This window comes from Astatotilapia calliptera, chromosome 15 (genome assembly GCF_900246225.1).
Source record: "Astatotilapia calliptera chromosome 15, fAstCal1.2, whole genome shotgun sequence".
NCBI lineage: Eukaryota > Metazoa > Chordata > Actinopteri > Cichliformes > Cichlidae > Astatotilapia > Astatotilapia calliptera.
The window spans coordinates 26721141-26748122 of record NC_039316.1 but is presented as its reverse complement, the minus strand read 5'-3'; the positions used below and the strand labels follow the sequence as shown (position 1 = coordinate 26748122).

Genomic DNA, 26982 nt, shown 5'->3' with positions numbered 1-26982 from the left:
TCAGCCACACATCGAGCACAGGCCGTCTAAGGTTCTGGTTTTTATTTTCATTTAAATTTTCACAGCATCGAAAAACCACAGAGAAACATCTGCATGAGATCAGTTTATTACAAATGACATGATGATAAAAGAAATCCCGTCATGATGACGCGTGACGCTTCGGATATGTGGACATAAAGGCCGTGGGCGGCCGCAGGACCGTCAGACATGTGAAACGGTCGATGAGACGTGAGCACACGTTTCTACAGCCTGGCTGCTTCTCAGCCGCATGCACTGTAACAAAAGTAAAACACAAAGGCAGGTAGCCCAAATGACCTGTAGCAGCAGCAGTTACATCATCACAGCAATGGCCAATCAGGTGTCTGCTGTGGGCGGCGATGAATCGGTACATTCTGGAAGGCTGCGCCAAAACACCACGAGCAAACAAAGCTCAGCTCCAGCTGCCCTCACAGGCGTTCGGCAATGAAAAAGTGCACATTTGGTGACTCAGCCTCAAACTCTCACCTGCCGCAAGCTACAGGAAACATGCACCTTACAAAATAAAAGTCCAGCTTCTTCAGACACGCACATTCCAGCAGATTCAGTGAAGTCCTCTTTTTCTCAGCTCTCTCAGTTCACAAGCTGATGTGAGCCTAGCTTAAACTGGTCACCCTCTCTACAGACCACACCCACTAACGGTGTGTTGAGGCAAATTCCTCCTGAAGAGGTGCAGGACAGCTCTGCGGCTGGATAAATCCTGGACTCACACAGACCCGTCTAATACATCACCTGCCTGCCACTCGCCTGCACTGGTCCTGAGAGTCGCAGCTGGGTCTGCTGTCCTCTCAACGCAAATGAGCTCCTGGCATGCCGTGTGTGCCCCGCCCACTGATGATGTCTTCACACATCAAACTTCCTCCTGTGGAGCTATGCTAACACTTTCCCTCTGCTTCCAGGGTTTGTGCTAAGCTAGGCTAATCGCTCAAGAGGGTTTCACTGAGCGCGCTCAACAACCGGCTTCTACCCACACAGATGCTTAAACAAAAAAAACCACACACACACACACACACACACACACACACACACACACACACACACACACACGCGCGCCATCCTCCGCCTCTCTGAGAGCAGGCAGTGCTCTCACAGGTAAAACTCTAAATACTTTCTTCATATAAACTTTTCTAACGCAGCCGAACAAGAAATTTACAAGAAATTCAAAGATCAGAAACACTCCAGATGAATGGAGTTACACAGTCAAGTCCACAACACACAGATGTATCACAGGTGAGCCTGATCCAGCAGCTCATGCTGCTCACAGATGAGCAGAACTCAGCAAGCAGAGTCAGCTGAAACGAGGATATAAAGGACACGAGCTGTTCATCAATTGGAGAGTGTCAGTCCTGAACTCTGGAACCAAGTCTGCAGCTTCTCTGACAGAGCAGCTTCGAAAAGAAAAAAATTCATTGTCGAGTTTTTTCTCAGCTGATGAGTCCACACTTCATCATCAGGAATACAGCCTGTGCTCATGACATAACGCTGTCAAACTGGACTCTCTGAGCCCTCACAGATCAGGACGGGCCAAATGGACAGTGGCTTGTTCTGATCAGAGCTGCAGCTTTGCTTCCACAGACATCTGCGGTCTGCGATTAGAGCTTGGCGTGTCAGCCTTACAGCTCATTTCATTACCAGAAACACATGAGGTGTCATAATTAAGTGAGGCAGAACTTGTGGAGAACACCTCAGCGTTCCTTTGTTTCACATGACCCTGAACTATGTTAAGGGGCGAGCCTTTCTATCAGAAACCAGTGTGCCAAACAGAGCTGAGTCTGGTCTCGCATTTCTTTCAATTTAGGTAGAAAGGCGATGCGTTCAGGGACCAGCACAAGTCTGTTCATTCAGCATAACCTGACACAGCTTCAAAGCTAATGCACAATTACGGCAAGATGGCAAAAGAAAATGAGGCTGAGCGTCATTGCAGCGGAGCACCCAAACATTCAGGAAACACAACATTACATAGTTTTCTCTTCTACAGCTGAGCTCAGGGTTCCGTTTCCTGTCTGCACAGCCCACAGGAAGCTACGGCTTTCTCTTCATAAATACAGACATAAAAACAGCAACACAATCTATCTGTTCAAATGCAACGCAACAACAGATTATCAAAGCACAAAGTTTATCGGTATATGTTTGTACATCATCCACGTACTACGGTGGCGCGAGCGGCTGCTTCATTATGGAGCTTTGACTACGTTTGCTGAGCTTGTGCAAAGTGGAAGCAGTTCTACAGATATACTCTGACCACGAATGAGAGTTAGTTCTGGACAGTTTCAGTGCATCCACACGCCGCAGCTCTTCCACCCTAACAAACACACACCGGAGACAGGTCGTCACGGTAACAGCCGGAAGGAGCATGACTGAGCTGCTCCCTGTAGACAGGGAAGGGGCGTGTTTGAGGTCTGTTCACAGCTGCAGTATTTACAGGCAAGGATTCATGTGAGAGGAGTCTGCTAGAAACGATGCATGTGGTTCTGGTCCACAGCAGCATTTCACTTAAAATTTGCATCCTTGAAAGTTCACAACTATGACCTGTGGGACACCGAGATCATCACCTCATCACATCGCTCTGACGTTGGAAACCAACGTCAACCAAACTCTGGGTTGGAAACCAATAAATTCAGACCAAAAATTCCACTGATGCACGGCATTTGTCAGAAGCTTTGTAAATATCCATTCTTGCTGCGAATGGATGATAAGTTAGAGGCAGACCTCAAACAGGCCCGCCACAAACCCACACCAGCCTCCAACCACACATTTACAGCTGAAGTCAGCACTGAGTTGTGGATCTGGGTGTTACAGTCAGAGGCAGGGACTGGTGGATGCACAGTTACTTTCCAGAGGTGCTACAGTGGCCTGCTCAGGCCATGTTGTGGGCCCCATCGGGTCCACGAGGCGGTCGTTTGGTGCTTTCGTTGGTGTTGGGGGCTCCGCGAGGTTTGGTGCTGGGTTTCTTCTCCCTTGTGGATGGTCGAGTCTGACTGAGGGATGCTGCGCCGGCTGCTGCCTGAAGACCGCCATCAGGCTCCACAATCGTGTTTATAACTATAACAAGAACATTACAAGAATATTAAATAACACACCAGGGCCAATGAGTCTACTTCAGATAGAGTCTGAGATGATTTATAAGATGTACAGTGCTCAGCATAAATGAGTACACCCCCTTTAAAAAGTACAAATTTAATCAGTAGCTCAATGAACCTAAGAACAATTTCCCAAATTTTCACAAGGCTGAGTTTTATTGAACACTTGTTTAACTCCATAACATGGAAAGAAGGTTAATAATATAACTTTGATCACAAAATCTTCAGTTTTACTCAAATTGGTTAAAGCAAAAATGAATAGACCCCACAACAAAAACTACTACATCTAGTATTTTGTATGACCGCCGTGATTTTCAAGGACAGCACCAAGTCTTCTAGACATGGTATGAACAAGATGGCGACATATTGCAACATCTATCTTTTTCCAGTTTTCAAGAATAACCTCTTTTAGAGCCTGAATGCTGGACGGAGAGTGATGCTCAACTTGCCGCTTCAGAATACCCCACAAGTGTTTGACTGGGTTCAGATCAGGAGACATACTTGGCCATTCTATCACCTTCACCCTGTTCTTCTTCAGAAATGCAACAGTAGCTTTAGATGTGTGTTTTGGATTATTGTTGTGTTGGAAAAGTGCACGACGACCAAGTGCATGCAGTGATGGCAGCATCTTCACCTTCAGTATAGAGCAGTACATTGTTGAGTTCATGATACCATCAATGACATGCAGCTCCCCAACACCAGCAGCACTCATGCAGCCCCACATAAGGACACTGCCACCACCATGTTTCACTGTAGGCACCATGCATTTCTCTTTGAAACCTCACTTTTACAACGCCTTGTCTCATCACTCCAGATTATAGAGTCCCCGTAGTCTTCATCTTTTTCAGCATGGGCCCTAGAAAATTCTAGGTGTGCTTTTTTGTGCATGGGCTTTAGGAGAGGCTTCCTTTGTGGACGATACCCACGCATGCCATTCCTCTGCAGCGTGCGCTGTATGGTGTCACGTGAAACGGTCACTCCAGTTTGGCTTTCTACTGCTTTAGCTAACTGCAGTGAACTTGCATGGCGATTTTCTTCAACCCTTCTCATCAGAAGACACTCCTTTCGAGATGTTAACTTCCGTGGATGGCCTGGACGTCTCTGTACAATGGTTGCACTTCAATCTTTCTTAAATTTTTGAATCACTTTTGCTACAGTATTTTGGCTGAAATGTAAAGCTTTTCTGATCTTCTTGTAGCCCTCACCTTTTTTTTTTGTAAAGAAATGATTTCCTTTCTCAGATTTTGTGACATTTCTCTTCCATGTGGAGCCATTGCTGACATCATGAAATGGAAAGGGATTTTCTTTGATAAAGAATCCCTTTCATAGTCACCTGTCTGCTGGACACCTCTTAAATGAATCATTAGACTCACCTGTGCTTGAATGCCTGTTAATTCAAATTTTGTAGTCTTTAGTGTGGCTTTTCTCCTAAGACTATAATTGGGGTGTCCTCATTTTTGCGACATGGGCTTGAATTAACTTTTTAGGAAAATAACTTTTTTGTGTGTGTAAATAAACAAAACTGGTTTGCAATCAATGGTCCACATTTGTGGGAGTATTTTGTATCTCATAGAAAATGTTGAAAGGAAACTAAAGGTTTTCTGACAAATGTAGTGGGGTGTACTCATTTATGCTGAGCACTGTACTCTCTGGAAAGTGCTGGACACAAAGAGAACATTAAAAAGAACCACAGTTAAAAGTTCAATTCAACTGAAAACCACAATGACAAGAGCCGTTTAATAGTTATGAGGTAGATAAACTCAATTCACACACACAGGAATGGTTCGAGCACAACATTCAACAACTAAAACTGATTTTCTGTAAATAAATTCTACAATTTGGTATCCTAATTTAAAAAAGAAAAAACAATAATTTTGCTTTACTATATGTTCTGCTGAGTCAGGCACAGTAATGATATTTTAGCACTGAAATCACTTGAGTTAAATGAGCATAGTGGTGGATTAACCATTAGAAAAACATAAAACATGATAAATAATACTGTTAATTAGGGCAGCTGTGCCATAAATCTTACACTGTGTGGTGTAATAAATTTGTTGAGCACTGTTCATCAGCTCAATTATTAGGCAGTTCTGGAACTTCTTTGTCTTTTTCTTGTGATTTCACTAGAAGTTTAAAAAAAAAAAAAAAACTGTCCCTGAATTTTTTTTGGATTTGACAGACTCAAACTGGACAAAACACACAAATCCAAACCTGAACGTACCTTCAAGCTGCCTCTGAACTCTCCTCAGCTCTTTCAAAATGGAGGTAATTTCCTGCAACAGGAAACAGAAAACTGAGGTTTCCAGATGTTCTATGAAGTTGCTTTTGTGCTGTTTAAATCAGCCAATAAATATGGAGATGAACCTTGTTGGAGGTCTTCAGGATGGGGACTTCATTTTCAGTATTGATCTTTGCCTCAATCTCCTCCCAGACCTCAGCCTTGTTCTGGAACAAAACTCTGAGAGGAAGACACTGTCGAGTCAGCGCCAGCATTCAGAAACCACAGCGTACAGCTCCCAAAAGTGCCCCTTACTATACCGAACCGGACCTGACACCTGAACACCTAATAAGCCTGATAGCAAGTGAAGGGAACAAAAGAAATCATCCTCGTTTTACATCTGTGGTCTGAAGTTTAAATCTTTGTCTCACTGTGAGGGGAAACTAGCTGTTCCCCCAGAGAGAGGCTGCACTTGGACTGAATGGTTTGGGTAAACGTGTTGAATGGGAGGAGGTGGTCATTTCTGTACAAACTAAAAAGATATTGATGAAAAGGGATCCTTTTAAGCATCCCCAACATTTCTCAGGTTTGAGCTGCTACAGCCTCGGGGTGTCAGTGCTTCCTTACTTCATTTTCTCGGCCAGCTGCTCTGTGTTCTCCCGGATGGCCTGAGACAGCTGAGACACTGGATTCAGCATCAGGTTGTCCAGAATCACCTGAAAGAGTTCAGAGGGACATGCAGAGGGCAGGAGATGAAGCCAGCGTTGTACCGTCACGTGGCTCCAGCAGGTTACATCCTGATTTCCCAGCACACCAAAACTAACTGCAGCAGTTGTAGTCATGGTAACGATCACACTGGCTATGTTCACACGGCAGCTATGTAGGGTTTCATTACTTTTGCATGATGTTCTAGTCTTGAAACAATGGATAACAGTGCCTTTGTCTAGAGCCCCGCTTCAGTCTGACCCTTGCATGGTGCGAGCTGTAATGATCCCTGCAGCCTCTAGGTGATACTGTCTGAGCATATAGCACAGCTAGTCCTCAGCCTGACGCACCTGCCAGGGCTGAGAAATGAAGCTGGAGTTCCTCTGATGTCCAGCACAGGCAGCACTGAGTCAGTCTTTATGGACTCTGTGTTAAAACAAACACATTAATGCTGATAATTTCTCCTAAATAACACCTGATAGCAGATCACTTGGAGCACCTCCGTCCCATCCAAATATGGTCACTAAAGCAAGTGTCACAGCACGCACATCCATGTTTCAGGCTGCGGTGTACCGCAGTCCCAATTCCTCCGGAAGTAAGCAGACAACAATATTAAAACTAGTGCTCTCAGCCTTAATCTTGTTAAAATGAAGTTAAGGCCATAACCACATTAACGCAGCAAATCTCCGTTAGCGAGTTAACGCAGATAGACCTGTGTATGGGTCTGGACGGCGCTAACGCATTAACGAGCTAACCGCGCTAACATGCTAGCTCGTCATTTTAACAAGATTAACACTGACAGCACTAATCAAAACCTAAATATTACAGTCATTTTAGTGGTTATTAGTCCCAGCTAAAACAAAGCTAAATCTGGGTGTGACGATGGTCAGTGCGATGGGTTACACACAAACACACACACACACACGCACGCACACACACCTTGGCGTTAACTGCTCTGTTAATTACACATGAACATGACCGTGGCGCTACAAGCTGCAGTGTGAACGTAGCCTCAGAGGGATTAGACAGTGACCTCTTCGCGGTTCCACGGACGCCGTTGCTTAGAACTGGTCTCTGGCTCATTCATATTTGCGTCCAGGTCCGAGACAGCAGCAGAACCTGGAGGAACCTTCTGGTAGTTTAAACTGGCCTCAGGGATACGCTGGACCAGCTGGAAAGAGAATAAAAGGAGTCTGACTCCGGTGATGAAACCAGCTAGACGGTGATGGCGGTGCTCTGTGAACGCATGCACCAAGTCAACATGCAGCTGCAATCGTGGAGGCAACAGCGTGCGCAGTGAATTTCAGTGCTGCTGGGAGACAGAGCGTAACGACCACGGGGAGGCGAAGGAGGGCGGGAGAACCCTGCTGGGCACCAGCCACGGCTTCACGAACTGTTCCAAAACCAGTAACACCAGTTCATTCACGGTGGAGGCCGATGGACCCGATTATCATCAAAACCACTGAGTGAGCACCAAACAACACCGAGCAGGAACCAACACCATTGGGGCAGGTTCAGGTTCTTACATCTGATTCAGTCACCTGAGAGAGGGGACGGACTCTGTTTGAGACAGTTACGAACTTCATCTGTTTATGAGGGCGCGTCAGACAGAGCACCCAATGATACGCTGTGGAAATTTGTTCTCTGATTCACACTCTGTGGTTTGTCATTAGCTCCTTTCCGCAGAGGACCACAGCTGGAGTATCTGGCAAATCTGTGAAACAGCCGATAGAAAACACAATAAAGCCTTAAATGTGGTGGCTGGCTGTGAAAAGTGAGAGAACAGGCTTCCACTACAGGGGTCGTGACTTCTGATCTTGTTTTTATTGGCACCTGGAGGGTGTAATGTGTTACAACTGCCAAAAGGTGGCAGTTAGGGCCCTACAGGCTGTTTGGTTGCCACTGTTAAACCATAGAATCCAAAGAAGCGTGCCGAGCTGTGAAAAGTTTTTATTCTCATGTAGGGAGTGTGAAGTAGCACAAGTGAAGCCACCTGTCACCTGGCCTCAGGTCATATTCTTGATAGAGCTCTTTGCTCTCAGCAGACCCTCGGAGGGGCGGGGCTTCGAGTCCTTGCTCTGACACACCTCCTCACTTGTTCCAGCTCGGGTTTGTTCAGCACCGCCTCAGCAGTTTATTATCAATAATCTTTCAAAACATAAATAAAACAACACCAATGAGAAGGGAGTGTTAGGATTAGTGATGGCAGGGGAACCAATCACAGGGCACGAGGAGAGATGAGTCAGACACCTGAGATGGTCGGACCCCCCATAAGTATGGACAGGATGGCGTCTGCGAGCAGAACAGAGAAATGAACAATGAGTCGAAGCACGACGAAGGCTTTTCCTCCCAGTCAGACCAGCATCTGAAGTGGGAACACTGGAGTTTGCACTGACCTCTGCTGAGCTAATAAACAAAACCTGAAGACACTGCAACACAACACCTGCTGCTAACCCTGCCTGCTAGTCATTCTATGGCCTGTGTGTAGTGAGAGTGTTATGAGGGATTTTTGTGGCCCACCTCCTCCCTGGCGGAGATGGTGGAGGCTGGCGTGTTGGGCAGCGAGCTGGGAGACGTGGTGGTGCCCATGCTGGAGCTCGGCGAGTCCCCATCCCCAGCGACATCGTGGATTTCCTTCGCCAGGATGGCCAAGTCTTTAGCCAGGTCCTGACTGAGCCTGCAGGGGAAACGCAAACACATGATCACCATAGAGACGTGAGTGACATCACCTTACCGTGGCACACGTGTCAACATGTGACAGTGCTTTTACTTTGCAATCTCAGCGCTGTGCGTGGACCAGTTCTGGTACGGGTCAACGTCGTTCTGATCCTCATCCTCCTCCATTTCCAGGGAGACAGACTTGGTCCTGGTGGCGGGCGTCCGGTGGCTGTGTGGCGTCTGGTCAGAGGTGGAAGGATGGGAGGAGCGTTTGGCTCTGGAGATACTGCCACTCGTCTCGTATTCTTCATCAGAGGAAGAAGAGAAGTCCGAGCCCTTCTGTCTGCGACGGGAACCTGAGAACAGCCGGTCGTGAGAAACCGCAAACCTCAACTACGAGATTCTGTTTAACACGAGGTTCAGATAAGAGCCAACCATGACTTCCAGAGAGCACCGCTATGCCATCATTCAGTCAGAAACCTCAGACTCTCAGGTGAAGTTTGACATCTCAGGTGAAGTTTGACATCTGATCCTTGTGAGCCTTCATCAGTGATCACCCTGACCCTCGCATCTCAGCTCTTTGTGATCAAGGGCCAAAAAATGAAATTATTCAATTCACTTCAATACTATTTTATATTGTGCCAAATCACTACAGCAGCTGCACAAAGGCGCTGTTCATCATCCATCCAGAGCTTCTGTCTAACTCTACACAGCGTTAGGTTTTGCCTCAGAGCGTTAGTAAGCATGTTTGGATGGCTGTGGCTGTGACAGGACATCAGATTAAAGTGTCTGCAGGGCGAAGCTCTGGGCTGCAGCTGGTATCTGGGTTTGTGTCCTAATTCCTGTTCATAACAAGGGAGCTGATGCTGTTTCCACGGTAATACAAACAGACTCAGCAGCATCAGAAATCTGACGACATTTCAAATGACAGCAAAGGTCAGCAGATCCCACCAGAGAGTCTGTCCTCATGGAGGGTTTTGAGTTTAAGTGCTTTTTACCATGATTCAATTGAATTCAATTTTATTTCCATGACCTCGAAGCACTTTATGTTGTAAAGGTAAAGATGCGACAATGATACGACTCAAACAATTCAGCTCATTGTGAAGCTCAAAAAGTGAGACCGTGATGAGGAGGTTTCCCCGATTTCCTCACAATTGTCCTGATTCCTCTGAATCGTCTGTTTGCTGTTTCACACCAGTCAGCTGAGGCTGCTCGCACTAACTTTTGACAAACTCAGGTTTGCACAGACTTTTTCTTTTTTATCTAACACTTACACCTGGGACACATTGGACTTGCGGTTAGTACCTTGATAAGCTGGCATGAGCAATTGCTTCTCGGAGCTCTGAGACTTACACACACAGGTTGTTGAATTTATACATGAGGAATTTAATTGCACCAGTGAAATGAAATTATTTTCTCAGAATAATTTTTTGGCTCATGCATTTATCATGACATGATTATCATTCCATAATAAAAGGCCAAAAAATTCAAACTGACCAGTCCTCACCTGTTGGAGACGACGGAGCAACTGAAACACCTATGATTAATGCGATTAGACTGAGTGACGGCAGACTCGACCTCTGTCTCTCATCCTAGAACAACTCAGGAGGAACAACTGACTGAAACATCAGGAACCCCTCACATTCAGGGTCATTAAGGAATAACTCACCGCTGCCGGCGTACTTGGCTCCGCTCGAACGGGTACGTGTCAGAGGTTGCTTCGCTGGAGCTCCGCCTCCTCTGCTAGCTGCCTGCCGGTTGTCACCCGCCGATGTTTTCCTGGTGCTGACAACAGCCTCTGTGTTCCGGTTGGAGAAAGTGGGCCGTCCTGTGGAGGATGCCTCGGTATCGCTGGGGTTGGTGAAGGAGCCGGTCCTCTTCCTGGGCATCGCTAAGATGTCCAGCCTGGACAGCTTCTTCCCCTCAGTGGACACTTTGGGCGCTGCAGCAATATGGTCAGAATTCTGAGAGCCTCGGTCAGTCTCAGCACCTTCGTTATCTGAAGCTTCACCCAGACGTGCCCGCCGCAGCATTGAGGCTCGGGTCGGCCGTGGCGCTGACAGGCTGTTGGAGCGTGTCAGAACCTGCTGGGTCGCCGTCCTGGGCATCTTCCCATTGTCTTCTTTCTGAAGAGGGGCAATGAGTTTTTTGCTGCGGCTGGATGGACGGGACGTTTCGTGATCAGATGATGGGGTTTCGGTCCACTGCGGACCAGACCCCTGCTGGCCTTCAGACAGATCCAGAGAGCCACGATTCCCGGCACTGCGGCGCATCTGGAAGCGCTTCGCTGCCTCTGCCTTATTTGCTGCACTGGCAGTGATCTGGTTTCGGCGTTTCTCAGAAAGTCGCTCACGGGCACTGAGCTGCTGTCCCTTCTCTTGGATGGATGGACTAGAAGAGGACCTCTCCTTTTGAAGGCTGCTGATGGGAGGGTGCTTTTTAGAAGTTGAGCTGACTGGAGTGTTTTTGCTACTCACTTGACTCACCGTGCTAGCCGTGTCAACATCTGACTCACCAGACAGGGAGTCGTCCATGTGGCTGGACGAACCCTCCTTCTTTGAGCTGCGACCTGAACCAGAGGAGGGGAACTTGGCATCCAGAGAGGATAGAGTTCCTTCCTGAAGGAAGGACTGTGTGTCCTGGATGTTCTCCTGCCTCTGCTCCATGTCTCTGATGGATGGGTGGCTGGAGATGTGGGGAAGCTTCTTCATCTGGACAGTGTCACTGGGCTGGTCTTTGGTGAAACTCTCCTGACGGATGAAGGATGATGTGCAACTGTCTTTGGTTGGAACTGAATCTTTGTCCTGTGTTTGGAGGTTTGGAGCAGAGCTGTTGGGTTTGACTCCCGTCCTCTTGGGTTCGTATCCACTCAGATGTCGGATCAGGACAGTGGTAGGGGGAGTTTTTGCTGGGGGGTCTCTTGTCTTCTCAGACTGTACTGGGCTCTGGGCTTGCTCAGGTTTGCTGGGATGGTCTTCTGAACCAATGTAGAAGCAGGTGGATTTGGAGGATGGAGACACTTTCTCCTGACCTCTAAGCTGAGGACCAGTGATCACTGGAGATACAAATGCAGTCTTGACCTGATTTGTCCTCATCTTCTCTTGAACAGGTCCATCATCTGAGCGACTGGCATCACTCAGGCTGTCTGGGTCCACATCATCCTGAACGGACAGGCGCTGGGTGGAGTCAACTGAGTGGGAGGGACCAAAGGCTCTGTCCAGAGGTTCTTGGCTTTGGTAAGATTCATGGCGAATCATGATGCTTGGGGTGACACCGTCTAGCTTTTCTGGAGGCACTTGGGGCAGCAGCCTTCTTGTCCTGGAGCTGTGGCTGGACTCTGACTCAGAGTTGTCGTAGCTGTAGTTTCCCATCGAAGGGCTCATGAGACGTGAATCTGCAACACAAGTTTAGTCACGTCAGCATTTTATATGAGTTGCTTTAATGTTGCGTAACTACTTTAGTTTTAAAACAATAAGCGGAGTAAAAATAAGACCATGGGTCCATTGCTCTGAACTGTGTATAGATACATTTATTGTTCACTTACAAAACTGCAAATTACTGATAAATTCAAGACTCCAAGTAGACAAACGGAATCACATTTGGAGGTCCATAAACATAAAGCTGAGATAACAGCGGCTCTGTGCTCTTTAAACATGTTTAAGGTATTTTTAACAAACCTCACCTTCCAGACATTCTACTTGAGGTGGAGTGGAACCAGGTTCGGCGTAGCTGTCTGCTAGACTGGCCCAACGTGAAACCCACTTAGGGCCTTCCAGACATGCAGCATGAGCAGCTGGAACCTGCAGAACAAAATATGATGACCAACACCATTTTCAGGAAGATCAGTGGAAACAAACGTCAACATTTACATTCATATCACAAGAAGAAATAGGGAATAACAACATGGTTGTGCAGGCACTGGGATAACAGTGTGCTACAAAGGTGTTTCTCCAGGTTGTACTTCAAAATTTTCACTTTTTTTTTTTACCTGTATGGGGCCTGTTGAAGGGCCGCTGATAGAAGATGGGATAAAGCCATGCAGTGAGTCCACAGTGCTACCATCAGTAGGCAGGTTAGCATGCTCATCCTTTCCATCATTTATCACAGGTCTATACACACCAGTGTTCACACCACTGTACTCTGGAGAATCGAGGACACCAAACACCTGTCAGAGCACAGGACATGCATGAGGACGGGCAGAAAAAACAAACAGGAAGAAATAGGAAGGATACGAGGGTCAGTGCATCACTAAGAGATACTGTTTAGATAGGCAACATCAGAATACTTCAAGATACCCTAGGATCATTTCTAATTTCATAAACATTTTTCTATCTGGAAGATTCGGTGAAGACGAGACAACAAAACTGAGATAATCAGCAATGACACAAGGGTTTGAATACAACATTACATAAGATGTGTTATTTTATCAAAGTCCACATCCCTGCTGAAGAATCATACGGCACAGCACGTGTGCTGTGCTGCAGTTTTCCTGCACTCACCACCACTTAAAGACACCCTTTCACGAGCAGCAGGAACAATGAATGCTGCCTCACCCCACCACTATCACAAAGATCTTATTCTTACTGTGTTTTCACTGGGACTTCACCTGATCGATCATGTTACGAGCCTCTTCCACCTCTTTGTCCTGCGACTCCGTCTCAATGGTGTAGGTCCCAGCATCGCTCAAGCTGTCGTCTTCCTCGTTCCGGGCCATCCTCTGGGTACCTTTGACATCTCCTCCACTGACGGCCATGGGCGGCATGGTGGAGAAGGGAGGTCCAGACGGATGTACCGGAGCGGCAGCTGGGCCTGGAATGTTGACTGGGACTGGGGTCTTTGAGATTGCTGGAGGCTGTAATGGGGAGGCAGGGTAGGAGACAGAAGATGGAGCTGGAGGTTCTTGTGTGGAGAGGATCCTTGTATGATGAGGCGATATCATCACAGGAGGTGCAGACATTGGTGGAGGAGTTGTCTTATCCCTGGTTGGGGAGGAGTCATTACGACCCGAATCCTTCAGGAATTCAGCAGCAAACTCCTGGGCAAGCTTTGACTTCTTCCCAACGCTGCCGAAAGGTCGGATGATGATGCCCGATGAGGAGCGAGACGAGGAAGCCGACGAAGCCGCCTCCCCCTCAGTCTTTTCTCTCTTCAGAGAGCTTGACCTCTGAGGGCCACCATGGCTCTGACTCTTCAGAGGAACTGTCACCTGCTGTGTGGGAGGGATGTGGCCGTGCACAGATGCTGGCCTCTCGCCGCCTTTCCGCCGCTCCAACTTGGCTCTGAGTGTGGAGTACGAGTCAGCATGGGCGGGGTTGTGGGTGAAGGACTGAGAGCGCTTCTTGCGTGGGTTGTCATCAAAGAACTCAATGATGAAAGCTTGCTGAGTGAGGTGCTCGGGGGGCGCCTGTTTGGGAAATTCGGTGGGTGACAGAGCTTTAGGAGGACTCTGGGACAGGGGTCTCTCAGGGGCCACGGGTGAGGCAGAGGCCGGTCTGGGTGGCGCATGCTGCAGTGGTTGGTGTAGCTGACTATGGATGGACTGGCCTGATTGGATGACCTGCTGCGACGCCTGGGACAGCTCTGATTGCATAGAGTGCTCAGTGCGGACCGAGTGGTGGGATTTACTCCTTCCTTTGAGAACTGGGTCCTCTGAGTCACTCTGGGTCCCATCCTCATGATGGTGACCTAAAGACAGGAATAAAGATGTCAGTGAGTACTAGCTTTTGAACTTTGAAGCTCAATGGTCACAAGTGTATGACTGAAGCTTTGATAGCCTCAAACAAAGACACAAGTTTAGTGGGGTCAGTAAAATCAGAGAAATATCAGAAGATTCAGGGACCGTGTGTCAATAAATTGTTAACAATGAAGTGCTGGACAGGTTTTATCACCAGCAGAAAGCATAATCCCCGATTACCTGTGAATGACAAACACAGGTATGGTCCAGAACACAGGTGCAACTCTGACCTTTCAGGGTCTTGATATTCATGGCGAGGTCACTCTTGGTGCTGTAAACGTCTTCAGACGGTGGGCGTCTCTTCATCATGCTTACATCACTGTGGACCAGCCAGTCAGCCACCTTGCTCTCTGCTGACATCACCTCTGCAGGTGTGGCCATGATGGCTGTCTTGGTGGGTGTAGCCTGCAGCTTCCTCTGGCGAGTGGAGAACTTGGTGATGTGGTCTTTAATCTTGATCTTCCCAGGCATGCAATCATCAAACTCAATGGTAAAGGAGGCATGGCTCTGAACGACAGGTGGAGTCGGAGTGGGAGGCGAGAGTGGGGCCGGGGGCGTGTCAGTGTCCTTGGTGGGGATCTCATGGAGCTCCGCGCCTGAGGACTTAGGGTGCTGGAAGTCCTTGGTGGGGATCTCAAAGTAGCTCGGCTCACGGTGGTACGAAGGGAAGGCGGACTTTGGCTGACAGTCTGACAGCGATGCAGAAAATTCTGGATCTGCAGAGGGAGCGTCTTTCTGAACATCTGACAGAGGCAAAGAGACGACATCTCACCAACATCATCAATAATGCACCATCAGCTCAATTTAGCTTTATTTATACAGCACCAGTTTACTGCACTCCTCCACTTTATTAAGGTGTGCGTACCTGAATGTGGCTCATCGCTGGTTTGGACTTTACTCCCATAATCCTCCTCTCCCCACCAGGAAGGCTGGCCATACAAAGGAGTGGGCCGACACACCGGCGCCTCTGTCACAGAAACGTGTGATAGGTGAAACTGACGACCAATCAAAGTGTCCCGAGGAGCGTGAACAAACGACTTTCTGGTTTGTTACTGAAACATTTTCCTGAACGAGCAGATTTATAGTAAAAAATACATCAGAACAAACAGCGACACATCATCTGCGTACAGGAACACACAGCGGACAGACTCCTGATCCAGTACTTTTTAACCCTGCACCAGGCTTTCTGGTGCAGGGTTTTGTATTACGTTATGTTTTGTACAGTGCAGTATATTTTTGACCCTGTGTGATGTCAAAATTTTGTGTTATTGCTTGTATTACGCCCAGTATAGGGCTTTGGACCGTGATGTCATGGGGGGTGGGCATGGAAAGGATTTTGGCCCGATCCGCCATTTTGGGGGTCTAGCGCAAGTGAAAAGGGAGCGAAGTCTCACACAACAGCCATGGTTCGTATTTGCTGTGTGGTCGGCTGCAATGTTCGATCACACGACCGGCAAGAGAATAAGGTTGAAAATGGTTTATCTTTTCATTCTTTCCCAACCTGGAAGCAACATGAGCAGCTCGTGTATTGATGTTACCAAACGAAGGCGTCTAGCCTGGATAGCAGCTGTGAGACGAGCTGACGTGCAGCTCTCTTCCATCTCCAAATATCTGTTGGTGCTCCAGACATTTTCATTCCGGTAAGTTCTAAATATGTTCATATCACTCTTTATAGCCTATTAGTATTATTTTCTATGCGCTCTGAGCTCATAGCAAATTAGAACAAACATCCTACTGAGTGATTTTGCAGAACTACCTTCTATTTATAGAGATGCTAATTATTTGGCATTATTGCAGCAAACCAGCCTATGAAATGGATGAAACATCGTGACTGGGTTCCAGCGCTACACAAGGGACCTGCTGCAAACATACCACCATGCCAATCAGATTACTTCTTCCATGTGAGGGTGAAGAGTTGACCCTTCTGGATAAGATGGTGAAGGTTTGCTGCGTTTTGGTGAATAGTGTGATAATAAAACCAGGGAAGAATGAAACCTGCTCCTGTTAAATATTCTTAAGTCTTGTGCTGTTAAAATTGCTGTATTTTTTCAAAAGATACAGTAAATAAAGTAATGTTAGTAGTGGGTGATGTCATGTAAACACTCATGATTTTGTGTAAACATTTTGTCATTTGTAAACTATAAATGACATGGATTCTACATTGTAACTGATGTGATGTTCTATAAGGTGGTTTCAATAAAAAAAAAAAAAAAAAAAGAGGCAAAAATTAGTTTGTTTCTTTATTCAACTTTTGAACAGTGGTACTCAGTCAGTATATATTCAGTAAATGCAAATTATTTACACGGCAGTGCACTACAGGCATAAATGTAGACCCCTAGATAAAACATTATGGGTCATTCCCACAACCCACAGCTTTACTGTGTTCCAGCAAAGTATCCAATAGCAGTGACAACTCCTCCAAAGTAGCAGCTGGGATTTTTCTGTTTTGAGGACGGCTCCTTTTACCTGTCACTACAGATGGTCTGTTTAGGTTTTGATCAAGAGCCTTTTTTTGGGCAGCTGAAGAGGAGAAGTCTATCTTATGGCCAACCTCTGGCTGTATCTTGGTCATATTACCCAGCAAAACCCAGTATGCAGGTTCATCTGTAACAGTCCTTGTGCCACGGATCAACACTGTTGCTTCTACATTAAACAGAAGAGCAGCGACATGGCTGCAGGTCTCTGCGACTCCGGCCTTACAGCTGCAGTGGGCGGCTTCAACCTTCCCTGTGATGCTCACGGTGACCCATGGCTGCAATGCTGGTTCATTCAGTCTTTGAGAGTGCAGGACCTGAAACACACACAGACAAAGTTCATTTAAAGACAAGAACTATGAGCCAAGGCCGACGTAAATGTGTTTTATCTACTTTATCATAAATGTAACAAAGTGTTTAGAAAGTTAGCACATAGATGTAATTTTTCATTTCTTTATGTGTCCATCTATAGAACGCTGCATGTTATAGTGTAAATCTGCCTGCAGAAAATGAACCTAAAGTATGTACCGGTAATGCAAGGATGTCATCACTTTAGAGATGGAAAAAGCATAAAGTGACAATTATGAATCCCTTAATATGATAAGGAGATTCTGCAGGTCATTGATCAATATATAAAATTAAAATAAATTGTATTTTTAGTGACACAAGATACAAACATGGAAGCAAGATGTTTAATTAGGATTATTTATAATAAATATGAATAAATTAGTGCAATTTCTTTAACCATAAAGAATAACAATCCTTCAGGAGAATGTCTCATCAATGCACTGAACTCGCTATGTTATCCACCTAACAGCCTCCACATGTTCTCACTGTAATTTCCCCTCATGAATGAATTTATGCTGCACTAATCTGAATCTTTGCAAGGAAATCAAACGCATTTCACTCGCAGTACTCGAGCTGACTTACCTTTGCTTGAATGACGACTTGTACGCGCTGATTCCACAGATAAGGTACGAAAATATGTCAGGCTACGTCAGTAGCGGTTGGTCTTCAGGGTTTCTACTCCACGGCCCTATTTCATACTGGTCCACATTTCCAATGCACGCTATTTTCTGCAAGTACCGCTGCTTCGCCTCTGAATGAAATCGGTCTCTATACAGTTCATTCTCTTTTGAGCTGCTTTTAAGCATCTTTCTTGTAGTCGTCGTTCCAACACAGTGTGTTTGGTTTGATTCGTAGACCCCGAAAATGGCGCTGCGCTCCCATAATGCATTGCGGCGTGACGTCAACTCCAAAGCCCTATTGTTAGGAGTACATTTGATACACAGTATATTTACTGCCAGTACTGTTGCTGTATTATTGTTACCCTGTGTGAGGCTCTTGGTACTCTGCGCTTTCTCGCCTCTCGCCCGCTCCTCCACGTCGCTCTTCTTCCCCTCTGAAGGCTTTAGGCTCATCTGCAGCTGACTGCTGTACTTCTCATGCTGAAACAGAAGAACGAGGCAAACGTACTCAAGGTACTGCAAATTGCATGTACTCACGGTACTGCATTTACTCACAGTACTGTACATGCTGTGTGTAGTCATGAGAAATTCATGACGCTCTGAGTAGTTTTGGAAATGCAAACTAAATGCAGTTAAACAAGGAAATTAAATAACACCCTCTATGCAGTAATTTGTACAATAGAAAACACACACCCACAAACACCAACCTTTAGGGCCTCCTCTGGGACTTTGTGTTGACTTTTCTCCAGAACGTAGACGTGAGAATGTGAACAACAGCTCAGAAAAATATTAAAATTATCACACACACACACACACGCACAGAAACACACACACGCACACAGACACGCACACAAACAGTGCGTGTGTGCGTCTGAAGGATATCGTATCCGAAGCGGATGATGTCGGACAGTTTGAGGGTGATGTAGGTCTGATCAGGAATCCGAAGGTCGTTTACAAATGTCTGCAGGAAACAAACAAACAAACAAACAAACAAACAAACAAACGTCCAGGTGAAACTTTCTGATTATGATGTTGAAGTCCACTCTGAAGGTTTTCACTCTTTTGTGATTTTACAGTTCTTGCCTGTTTAAATGAAAGTGGAATTAATTTTTTTTAAGTTAATAAAAAAAAAAATCTTTGTACTGTAACCTGTGACTTTAGGCATCACCACCCCCCACCTGTGTTTGCTGCTGATTGGTGGATACCTATGATAATGTACTGATATGTTGTGTATGGCTCACCCCATTGAGGCTGCCCAGGTCCTTCACCAGGTGTTCATCAGTGGTCGGGTTGTAGTTGATGACAGCGTGTTGTTTGTCCACACTGCGAGACTGAGACACACACACATACAACTCTTTTTGCTTACTTTCACTGCGACTCAAACAAGACACCATTACAACTTCCTTTTTCAGACCAACCTAGAGGGAGGCAATTTCTACTAACCCGAACACCTGCACAGGTCAGCCTCACCTGAAGCATCAGCTCGCAGTCCTCTCGGCCCACAAAAATCATCTCTCGGGGGAGGCGGTGTCGAGTCCCCGAACTGCTTACCAGGAACCATGATGTCACACTCATCTTCACAGGCCTGCTGAGAAACCCCAGAGCATCCTGGGAAATGAAGACAGAGGCAGGTGATTAGGGATGGTATCGTTTAGGTTTTATCCGATACCGGTGCCAAACTGGTACTTTTGAAATGGTGCCGGTGCTTACACTGTGCTCGAACCGGTGCTTAAAGAATGGAGAACACAAAATTGGTCCAAAAACCTCTCATGTTCAGCTGTTTTTTTGTAAAAAGATAACAATGTTAGCCTTTTTTATGGCATCACTCTTGGCTGGAAGCAGTGCTTAATCAATGGAAAAAACACAAACTTTGTCCAAAGACCTCTCATGTTTAACGGTTTTCCACTTTTTCTTTGGTCATTTTAGCCTTTTTGGCCAGGGTGAAGGGAGTATCTGCCATCAAACAAGAAGACAGCCGCATGTAGCTATGATGATGTTTGCCAGTTCACCTTACATGCATTAATTTGATAACGCTGTTAGCCTACTCAGCGTAAATTACACACGACCAACATTAAGCTACTCACGCAGGGAAGAACGGCTGCTGCTGCCATCATCATCCGTCATCATTTCTGCTACACTGGCAGGGCTAGGGGCCAGGACTCTCCTCTTCGTGTTTTTGGGGGATGTTGCTAACTCCGGGTCTGATAACAGGCAACCCACCCGCAGTAGATGTGCTCGGTGTGAGGTCTCACAGCAAGCTATCAAATACGGCGCATTTCTCGGCTTTTTAAAAAAACGCTATGCGTCGCCAGGTGTTTCATCAGATTTGAGGTGTTACCTCTGACAGTATCAGCTTAAAGCACTTGTTGCAGGCTGCTGAGTTTGCATATTTTGCTGTGAAGTACAGCCAGACTTTTGACCGCTTTGCCTTGGTCATTTTTAATCTGTAGCTCTGCTCTAAAAGAACGTACGTACCTGGCCCCGCCTACTGTCCTCGGAAACGTAAAATGATTGGCTAGAATCTAAAGTGTATCACAGCTCAGGAAAAAAAAGCACCGAAATGTGCGCTGCTTTTCGGTCTGGTTACTACCGTTTATGTCAGAACCGATACCGGTCCCATCCCTACAGGTGATACAGGTGGGTTTGTGCAGGCCTGTTGTGCCATCGTGACAGATTTTAAATATTTAATCAGACAAAATGAGTAATTTCAGACGATCCTGCTCTTACTGATTTGTGTGTGTTTGAATCCTGACAGCTGAGGCACCTGCAGGTGTGTAGTCAGGTCCAAAAGGACCTGCAGGTTGTCCACACCAGCCTGAGTCTGAGGTTCAAACACCTTCAACTTTCAATTAAGCACTGAATGAACTCCTACAGACATTTTTATTCACAGTGCTCTGATTACAGAGGTTCGGCACAGAAATGGGGTCATGCAGGCAAATATGCGATATTTATTAAAAACACAGAATGAGCAAATCAACTGTTCATTTCATCTTTAGAGTTAAAAGTTGAACTAAATCACTGACCAGCAGAAAATAAAACACGAGCGCTTTATAAAACTTCTAATTTGAAATAACGGCTCAGAGATGATTCTGTTTCCTGGGAACGGATTAAAGATATTTCCGATTTCTAACACGAAATACCCAACTGTCAAATGACCACATGATCTCACACACACACTCGCACAGGTGAGAGTCACTGACATTAAAACTTCACTGCTTTAGTGTTTTTCTGCACATATACTGCAGTATCATCAGTACTGTCAATACTTTTGTGTGAACCACACGAACAGATGAAGTGAGAGTTTGGAGTTTGAGCACTGGGTTTTGTATGCAGGAGCTCTTGCAGACACAGCTGAAGGATAGATGAAGCTCCTCTGCAGCACAGACAGCAGTGCCACAGACGCTCTGTCCAATCAGAGGCTGACACACGGGCACACATGGAGTAGATCAGCTCCTCCATCAGTCACTGAGACTTCACATCCACTCTGGAGCTCACTCTGTGAAGCTCTGCCCTTCTCAGGAGGTCAGAGGTGATTGGACAGCTCACTCCATAGGTAAAAAGTCTGGAGAAGGGAGGGGGGATCTTCCTGTTTTTCATCACGGCATAGAACCAGTGAAGAAAACTGCTCATGATGTGGACAAGTGTGCACAACACACACTCAGATGCACATACACACAGACAACCACAGACACTGAGCTGATGCTGGAGGAGAGGAGCGGCTCTTCAGCAGCAGCTCTCCAAGCCTCAGCGCCTCTCGGCGGCTGCTGCCCGGAGCTGCTCCTCCTGTCCGGTTCCGACAGACCGACGGATGTGTGTGTGTGTGAAGGGTGGGGGAGTTACAGACAGATGACAGACAGGCTCTCCTCCTCCACGCCCTGCCCTCCCCCTCTCTTACCTCCGGGCTCTTCCCCGCTGCTCTTCGCTTCTTGGATCTGGGGCTGGCGTGCTGCGGGGCGGGAAGAGCATGAGCGGGTCCCGTTATCCGGACTCACACGGACTGGGGCGGCTCGGCTCCGATGATGCTCTACAACATCTCCTCCTGACGCACCCGCTGCGTCAACACGCACCGCGACAGCGACCACCGCACCGGAAGAGCTGCCGAGACCTTCACAATAAAAGCCCGCACCTGATAACATGCCCAGTGAGGTTCGAACAGGTTTTATTAGAAAAAATAGAATATTACAGTCCACTGCAGCACCGACCGAGTCTGAGGCAGGCACACCGGGGCTGGCTGTCAAATTACCTGGTACTGCCACAGCAGAGGGCGCTGTGGAGCTCTGTTATCATACATTTGGCTTGGCAGTGGTCAGTAGTTAGACTCAGAGGCACTATGTTGTAATTTCGGTGAGTCAGACTGAATTTTCATGTTGTTTTTGTTCACACAAAACTAGCCATTGATTAAAATGAAACAGTGGTTCACCTGCTGGCTAAAGTCACGTGGTAGGCAGGATTCTGCAGATTGTACCGATAGGGATGGTGTGTGCTGAGCCAATCCAGCGGTGCACACCTCACACGACTGAGTCGAATGGCTGTGTAAGTGGCCTGCATGATCCAGCAAGACTTAAACCGGAGAGCAGCTCAGAGTCCGTTTTACATACTGTAAGACTTGAGCGCGGAAAAGCACGGCCCCCTCAGCGTTGGTCTGCTGAGGAGCGATGATGGAGGATAACTCATGTACGAGTAAAAAGTGTGACCACGCGAGTAACTTCGTCACAGCACACCTGACTGCAGGTGTGACCGTGACGGAACGGCTGCCCTCGGCCTACTCTTATTGTGAGGGCGGGTCGGTTTCCGGTTGCGAGCTCGGCAGTATGAGGGTTTTCGGAAGACCCGCTCATCGGTAATCAGCACAGATTCTTCTGATCGATCAGCTCAGCTTGCGCCGGGCAGAGGTCACATGATTTGGAGCGCCGTCACTTCAGTACGGGAAGCGCCGATTTTGCGTGACGTCACCGCAACGCTGACACGGGGATGAGGATGATGACGACATCTATTGTATAAAAAAAAAGTAAACGTGTGAATAAGCACGTGCACGTCTCCGGTTCATGGCTCTGCGTGTGACCGTCTGTGAGCTGCAGATGAAGAGTCTACCTCACGTGTGACTCAGCTGCTTACCTGCGCTGTGTATGTTGGGGGGGTGTACACTGATTCAGTTTTATTTATACAAGCTCAAGGCGCTTTATACTGGAAGGTAGACCTTACAATAACCCAGCAGTCATATGACCCCCTATGAGCAAGCACTTTAGCGACAGTGGGAGGGAAAAACTCCCTTTTAACAGGAAGAAACCTCCAGCAGAACCAGGCTCAGTGAGAGGGCGGCCATCTGCCGCGACTGGTTAGGGTGAGAGAAGGAAGACAGTATAAAAGACATGCTGTGAAAGAGAGACAGAGATTGATAACAAATATGATTCAGTGCAGGGAGGTCTTTTAGCACATAGTGATTGAAAAAGAAACATCCATCATGGGTGGATGCATCTGGGAGTTATTTTTTCTAAACAGGCTCAGATTTGACCAATCAGATTACTGCATATGGCAATGAGTACTTTGTGGCTCAAAACCTGGAACTGAAAGTCCAACAACGTGTTGGTTCTCGTAGAGCTGCTGCTCCGTCAATCACAGCAGCTCCTTGGTGCAGGTGACCGTCAGGTGAGCACAGGAGCTGCTCGTTTAGAGCACGCAGCAACACGAGATATGAGCAAGCGGAGTGAGGTATGGGGTCTTCACAACCCCTGTTCTCTGTACACCATCAGGACACTTGGCTGCAGGCTGCTTGCGTCAACCCCAGGGAAAAGGGTAACATCTCCTGGGTCTGGGGGTTGTACACATGGGTGCTCACAGACACAAACTCTATCTTCCTTGGCTGCTACCTTAACCCTTTAAGACCTACCATAGAACCAAGTCCGCCAGAGCTTATATTATATTTTTACATGCTGTGGAGCCATTTTTGGGAGCATTTGAAGTTGCTATACATCAATACAACCATTATAGCCCAGATTTTAATAATATGTATTCATTAAGTGCATAGTAATTACATAAATTGCAAAAAAGTGCAATAAACTACAAAAAAATTGAAAATCGTTTTTGATTTTTTAACATATATTTGTAGTTAGAGAAATTTAAGAGGCTTATCCCTCAAAACTGTAAATACAAAAAAGTTGCACAAAATAGTTTCCCACCACAGGAAATTTATTTTGAGTGTCTTCATAGTTTTATTTTTGAAATACACCAATTTTTATACACTGCAGGAAAAACGAAAATAAATATTATACTGCAAATTTGCAAAAAAGCAGCATATGCATCAAAATAAACTATTTCCAGCAGTGCAATATGAGTCCTAAGCATCCCAGAAACGACACAGAAAGTCATAAAGTCAAAGATAACTTTTAAAAAGAGCAGTATAGGCCCTGAGGCCCTGATCGCAAAAAAGACTACATTTCCGCGAAAATGACGTCACTTCCGGTTTCGGCCAGGTAATGGCGGAAATGCAAAAGTTCGCGCTGACGTCTATTCCAACGTAGGAAGTGTTTTGAACAGCTGATCGGACCGGCAAAGCGTGTTTCTGGAATATTATGTTTTTGTTCTTGCAAGCGCTTTTTATGCAGTTTTTGCAAAGCTTTATGTGGAAGGAAACCGTGACCTAGGACAAGCTGATGGCACAATATGTAAGTACAACTCCTCCGGTTTCATATGCAAAAAAATTTTTTGCGCTAGCTTACGTGGTTGCAGTGCTACCGGGATTTAAAAATAGTTACGCATAACAGAGCGTTCCCGCTCCGATCGGCTCTAAAGGGTTAAAGCATATCATGCGCTGTTGATCTTGCGTGCTGCTCAACATTCAATATTTAGTATTTACTGTTACTTACACGTAGATAGGTTGTTGCTTTGACCTCTGTTTTGTGTTGTTCTCTTGTTGTTTGTTTTCTTTTTTCTTCTGTTAACAGGTGACCCAATGGATTTTCTCAGTGTCTTCTCTTACTGTCCCCCGATTCCCTCTGTTTTTCTTTCCCCCTTTTCTGTCTAATTGTCTGTCCAATTTTTAATAACTTAAAATAAATAAATAAATAATAATAATAATGATAAAGATCAATCAAGTGGACCAATATCACATTGACACATTTTCCCCACTTGAAGAAATAAACCCATTGGGCATCTTTCCTGGCCCTCAGACAATTCTGATTGCTAAAGTACCGAACGGGACAGAAAAACAAACAAACAAACAAAAAACAGGACTCATCAAAGAGCTAGAACAACATTTATTCTAACAGTAAAAGTCTCAGCGAACTTTAATCAACAATAAGAACAGAAAAGTCTCCTCTGCTTCACCGAGACATGGCTGAACCCAGCGGTGCCGGACCACGCCATCCAGCCGGCCGAGTTCTTCTCGGTTCACCGCATGGACAGGACACGGGACTCGGGGGAGTCAAGGGGAGGCGGCGTGTGTTTAATGGTGAACAACAACTGGTGCAACAGTGCGAACGTTGTTCCTCTCACACGCTCCTGCACACCAAATCTGGAACTACTGTCCATCATGTGTCGTCCTTTTTATCTACCTTGGGAATTTACATCGGTCATTATAAGTGCCGTTTATATTCCACCACAAGCGGACACGGTCACCGCCTTATGCGAGCTGCATGAGGCACTCACACAGCACCAGACACAACACCGGGACGCTGCGCTTATTGTGACGGGGGACTTTAATAGCGCCAACCTCAAACGCGCAGCGCTGAACTTTTATCAACACATCACCTGCCCCACCAGAGGTGAAAGGACACTGGACCACTGCTACACTACGGTCAAGGACGGCTACAAGGCACAACCCCGCCCTCCGTTTGGCAAATCTGATCACGCCGCCATCTTCCTCATGCCAAAATACAAACAAAGGCTGAAACAGGAAGTTCCAGTTCAGAGGAAGGTCGCGCGCTGGACGGATCAATTGGTGGCCGCGTTACAGGACGCACTCGATGACGCAGACTGGGGCATGTTCAGAAACAGCTCCGATGATGATGTCAACGTGTTTACGGAAGCGGTTGTGGGATTCATCAGGAAACTAGCGGATGATACCGTGGAGACAAAGACTATCACAACGTTTCCCAACCAGAAGCTGTGGGTGGATAAAACCATCCGCGACGCTCTGAGATCCCGCACCGCTGCCTACAACACGGGACTCACGACGGGGGACATGGACCCGTACAAAGCCCCGTCATATAACGTGCGGAGGGCGGTGAAAGAGGCGAAGTAGCGCTACGGGAGGAAACTAGAGTCACAACTCCAACAGAGTGACTCTAGGAGCCTGTGGCGGGGACTAAGGACAATAACGGACTATAAAGCACCAACAACCGGTATGACGAACGCGGCCGTGACTTTGGCAGACGAGCTGAACACTTTCTATGCTCGCTTCGAGGCTGCAGCTAAGGACTCCAACAATGCTAGTGTTAGCGGCGCTAACGGCTGCAGACAGGAAGATACTGCCAGCACCGGAAACGTGCTCGTCATCTCCGAGCATGAAGTAAGGAGAGCCTTCAAAAGAGTGAACACCAGGAAAGCAGCAGGACCAGACGGCATCCCAGGTCGTATCCTAAGAGACTGCGCATACCAGCTAGCTCAGGGGTGCCCAATCCCGGTCCTCAAGAGCTACCGTCCTGCAGCTTTTAGATGCATCCTTGTTCCCACACACCTGAATCAAATGAATGGCTTGTTATCAGGCCTTTGCCAAACAGGATGGCATGCTGAAGAGGTAATCAAACCATTTGATTCAGCTGTGTTGGAGTAGGGATGCATCTAAAAGCTGCAGGATAGTAGCTCTCGAGGACTGGGATTGGGCAGCCCTGAGCTAGCTCCTGTGTTCACTGAGATATTCAACATCTCTTTATCTCAGTCAGTGATCCCCACATGCTTCAAAGAGTCCATCATTGTTCCTGTCCCGAAGAAACCCCACCCTGCTTCTCTCAATGACTATCGCCCTGTAGCCCTCACCTCAGTAGTGATGAAGTGCTTTGAACGCCTGGTCAGAGATTCATCATTTCTTCACTACCAGACACACTGGACCCACTACAGTTCGCTTACCGTCCAAATCGTTCCACAGACGATGCCATCTCTCATCTCCTCCACA

General features: G+C 46.8%; 1 protein-coding gene across 6 annotated transcripts; it reads right to left on the bottom strand.

Moving 5' to 3' along the window:
• Positions 1-88: 88 nt before the first annotated feature.
• Positions 89-23132, bottom strand: cep170bb (centrosomal protein 170Bb). Of its 6 annotated transcripts, XM_026194573.1 has the most exons (21): positions 22294-23132; positions 21769-21978; positions 19344-19481; positions 19115-19204; positions 18756-18834; positions 18581-18639; positions 18236-18353; positions 15297-15398; positions 14662-15174; positions 13304-14382; positions 12686-12862; positions 12380-12497; positions 10367-12091; positions 8810-9053; positions 8560-8716; positions 8290-8331; positions 7073-7210; positions 5962-6050; positions 5481-5574; positions 5338-5389; positions 89-3078 (listed from the first exon to the last, which is right to left on the bottom strand). In XM_026194573.1, the coding sequence occupies exons 3-21, from the start codon at positions 19446-19448 to the stop codon at positions 2894-2896; spliced, it is 5166 nt and encodes a 1721-aa protein (XP_026050358.1). In that variant the 5' UTR covers positions 19449-19481; positions 21769-21978; positions 22294-23132; the 3' UTR covers positions 89-2893. The 6 variants fall into 6 exon arrangements, with proteins under 6 accessions (XP_026050358.1, XP_026050357.1, XP_026050360.1 ...); XM_026194572.1 differs by having other exon boundaries at positions 21769-23132; XM_026194575.1 differs by lacking the exon at positions 7073-7210 and having other exon boundaries at positions 21769-23132.
• Between the last annotated feature and the right edge of the window lie 3850 nt (positions 23133-26982).